Source organism: Drosophila albomicans, unplaced genomic scaffold, assembly GCF_009650485.2.
Source record: "Drosophila albomicans strain 15112-1751.03 unplaced genomic scaffold, ASM965048v2 utg000002c_pilon, whole genome shotgun sequence".
Classification (NCBI taxonomy): Eukaryota; Metazoa; Arthropoda; class Insecta; order Diptera; family Drosophilidae; genus Drosophila; species Drosophila albomicans.
Genome location: NW_026263470.1, coordinates 8,675 through 10,458, shown reverse-complemented (window position 1 = coordinate 10,458; position 1,784 = coordinate 8,675). Strand labels below are relative to the sequence as shown.

Sequence of the window (1,784 nt, the reverse complement as noted above, 5' to 3'; positions counted from 1 at the left end):
TTTGCACTTCGCGTTATATGATCTTTTGTTTAAATGATGACGTAGATGACTTACCTGTCGCAATCATAAATCTTGTTTTTTATAGCACCAAATAGGTCAGTGATTAATAAATTATTACAAGGCCAATTAAACACAAAATTTCAAAGCTATGTCTTAAAACACATATATTACAAAATTATATTTTATCAATTTCGATATATATATTTGTTTACTTCCCAAATGGATTTGTGTATTTCCATGTCTGAAGTAAAAAAGCCTAGCCAGTACTTTACTAGAATGTGCTGATGCTGATATTATAATATTTATTAGAACTATAAAAATGAAGGTTTGAATGCTTTAGCTTTATTATTACCTTTTATATGCATATGCGTAATACAATTCAAAATATTTAAGGAAGGAATTTGACGTTAGTTTTATGTTTAATCTATAGAGTATAAAACATTTCAAAACACATAAATATTAGTTACTTTTGTCTTAATTACTGATTTGCAAAGAAAATAATACGAAAGTGCCTTTTACACTAACGGATAAACTGGATATAGTGCTATACCGCATTGATTGTTGCGATTGCGAGCCATGCGAATGTATCCGTCTTCACCCCAATTCTCACCCCAAGAGTTCCTCACGAGCCAATAATCTCCTTCAACTGGATCGGTGCCGTAGCCAATAGCAACTACACAATGGTTTACAGTTTGAGAGCACGACGGGTCATTGAAGACGCCACTTCTATAATATTGGAAGTTGGAATCGACGTTGATACACACTGATATGGGACCCTTATTAGCAACGGCGGATGCTAATGCGTCTTCATTTCCACTTTGAATTTGCACAATTCCCGAAATTTGTGCTCCAATGTTGTACCTTTTGTAATGGCAATAGTCGTTTCTTCCTTCATACGGATAAGAGCTTTCAGTATCTATACCACCATTGTCCTTAACATATTTCAATGCTTCAATCGGCCAACCGCCGGAACAGCCGTAGTTGTTATAGGGATAACCTCTTGTGCAGTCCACCAAATTTTGCTCGGACAGGGATACTCTTCGTTTTTTGTGTATAAAGTAATGGCTCTCCAGTGAGCCTACAGCAGAGAAAGCCCAACAAGAACCACAACGGCCTTGATATTTAACTGGATTAACAGCGCCCGAACTACGCCAATCAATGCTACTTGGAAGGCTATCCTTGGCAGAAGGTTTATAAATATAGTCGGAGCCTTCTTGTGAATGATTTGTATTAAGACTTGTGAGCATAAGCCTTTTGAATTCCTCTTGAGTCAAATCTGTGAATTTATTTACACCCATCTTATAGGTCGTCTCTCCTGATACATAACGCTTGTTGTGTCTATCGATCAGTTTCTTGTTGTCTTTAAAGATCTGCAGACGCAGTTGTTCTTCGTATTCGTTATCGTAGCTTTTCTCATGCTCCACTTTGAAGAGTTCAAATTCGGCGTCAAGTACGTCATCGTAAGTGATCCTTGCCTGAACGTATCCCACGAAGACGAAGAGCAAAATGCAAATTGCTGCCTTCATGTTGAAGTTACACAATTAAACTGATGCCAGTTCGTTGGAGTACCAGGCGTTTTATACCAAGATTGCTACCGCAATCTCAAAGAAAGAACAAAGAATTGTGAAAATAACGAAACCAAGATGTGATGAATCAATAGTTATAATTTATTTGAGCATTGTGCTTTCGATACCTTATTAGATTTTTTTAGACTTCCTCAGACTACACGTAATATTATTTTTTATTTCTTGAAATATGTTATGCTATATGTAGGTTTATAGGGT

General features: G+C 36.3%; 1 protein-coding gene across 1 annotated transcript; it reads right to left on the bottom strand.

The window, feature by feature from the left end:
* Positions 1 to 327: 327 nt before the first annotated feature.
* Positions 328 to 1,526, bottom strand: LOC117567980 (procathepsin L-like). Its single transcript, XM_034248299.2, has one exon. The coding sequence runs from the start codon at positions 1,524 to 1,526 to the stop codon at positions 516 to 518; it is 1,011 nt and encodes a 336-aa protein (XP_034104190.1). The 3' UTR covers positions 328 to 515.
* Between the last annotated feature and the right edge of the window lie 258 nt (positions 1,527 to 1,784).